This window comes from Pygoscelis adeliae, unplaced genomic scaffold, assembly GCF_000699105.1.
Source record: "Pygoscelis adeliae isolate BGI_AS28 unplaced genomic scaffold, ASM69910v1 Scaffold72, whole genome shotgun sequence".
Lineage (NCBI taxonomy): Eukaryota > Metazoa > Chordata > Aves > Sphenisciformes > Spheniscidae > Pygoscelis > Pygoscelis adeliae.
This window is the reverse complement of record NW_008824286.1, coordinates 4,616,791-4,618,440: the sequence shown is the minus strand read 5'-3', so window position 1 is coordinate 4,618,440 and position 1,650 is coordinate 4,616,791. Positions and strand designations below refer to the sequence as shown.

General features: G+C 58.6%; 1 protein-coding gene across 1 annotated transcript in view; it reads left to right on the top strand.

Annotated features, from left to right (window-relative positions):
• The first annotated feature begins 320 nt into the window (after positions 1 to 320).
• Positions 321 to 1,650, top strand: part of DBNDD2 (dysbindin (dystrobrevin binding protein 1) domain containing 2) — a 2,112-nt gene continuing 782 nt past the window's right edge. The window contains exons 1-2 of the mRNA XM_009318676.1: positions 321 to 470; positions 947 to 1,090. Coding sequence (XP_009316951.1) covers positions 356 to 470; positions 947 to 1,090 — 259 coding nt within the window. The 5' untranslated portion in view covers positions 321 to 355. The remainder of the gene's footprint in view (positions 471 to 946; positions 1,091 to 1,650) is intronic.

The window sequence follows — 1,650 nt, the reverse complement described above, 5'->3', positions numbered from 1 at the left end:
GAAACTGAAACTTGAACATGTGCAAACCGTGGCTGCTCTCATAACAACACCCCTTCCCCTCTCGATAATTCACTTCAGCAGCCGCGAACATAGCATATGAGCTCCCAACTCCTGGTTGCCCTGCGTCTCGGAAGCAAGGTCTGAGGCTCCAGCACAGCAAGGGCTGGTGACGCTGCCATTCTGGTGTGTAACATCTATTCACGATGACTAAATCAATGTGCGCTGGTAAAGCATGGCCATACTGCGTGAGCTGGGACAGGCAGAAGGGCTCGGACAGCCCTGCCTCGTCCGACCCTCCTCACCTTTCTCCCCAGCTGACATGGAGCAGCAGCAACGGAGCCTGGATGCAGAGCAGATGCAGCAGCAGCAGCTGAAACTACGGGACCGGCAGAAGTTCTTTGAGGAGGTTTTCCAGCATGACGTGGATTTCTTCTTCCCGATGTCTCACCTGCAGATAGAGCATCGTAGACGTAAGTGCTGCAGGCACCGGCACGGGGCTGGAGGTGTTTCAGGGAACAATGACACGGGCGTTAGAGATCAGAGATCGGTGGGACATCCCCAGTCTAAAGGCGGCCGGGGACATGCATGTCCTGCACTGAGACAGGACCACACACGCTGCCTGTGGGTGTGCTGTGGATTACTCACACTACTTAACTAAGTCACTGCACATGGGTACCCAGGCTGGCGCCCTGCATAGTCACTGGCTTCAGACAGGCTCCTCCAGACAGCAGTTTGGAGCAGGAACAAGAACTGCAGTGAGGCAGCAGGAGCTTCCAGGGGGGTGTTTTAAGGAAACGTGATTTTCCTGGGGGACTCTTACCAGCAAGTGGAATTCAGTTCCCCACAGCAAGGCTGGCCCCCTCCTCGGGGTCCTGCCTGCACAGGGCTCACGGTGCCCTTTGCCTGGCCCTAGCACTCACCTTTCCACTGGCCTCTGTCTCTGCAGCCCCCTTAGGCAGCATTTCCTCCATGGAGGTCAACGTGGACATGCTAGAGCAGATGGACATGATGGACCTGTCAGACCAGGACACCATGGATGTGTTTCTGGGCTGTGGGACAGAGGAGAGCAGCGTTACTGGGTCCCTGCCAGGTACGTGCAGTCCAAGCCTTTTGCGGGCCAGGCTGGGAGCCCTTCCTGCCCCCAGTGCCTTGTTCCTCAGCCCTGGCCACCCTGTGCGCAGATCCACGCACACCCATACACAGACAGACACTTGGTGCTGGGGTCTGTGAGGTTGGAGGGACCATGCCAGTATCCACCTCCACAGCCCAGAGGTACAGACCCTTGTGTATATACACTGCAGAAGACAGGAGAGCCCAGGCACTTTCTAGAGTCTGTGGGGCGAATTCTCTTGTCCTGAAGCCCCTCTGGAGCAGCCAGTGTCTTGTCACGATTTCCCAGGTCCCCACCGCGCTGCAGAGCTCGCTGCACCGAGCGGGAAGGCTGCAGGACCCCTCCACCTCGCAAGCCAGACCCCAGGGAGCTGGGCTTGGGTGCCGCAGGGAAAGCCCGGGGTGCCAGCACCTTCCTCCCCACGCACGCGGAAGGAAGCCTCACGCAGCACGGCTCCGAGCCGTTTCATGCAAGACAGAAGGGGCTCCACTGCCAAAAACGGGGAAGGAATGTGCGGCATTGCCCAGAGCCAAGCCGGG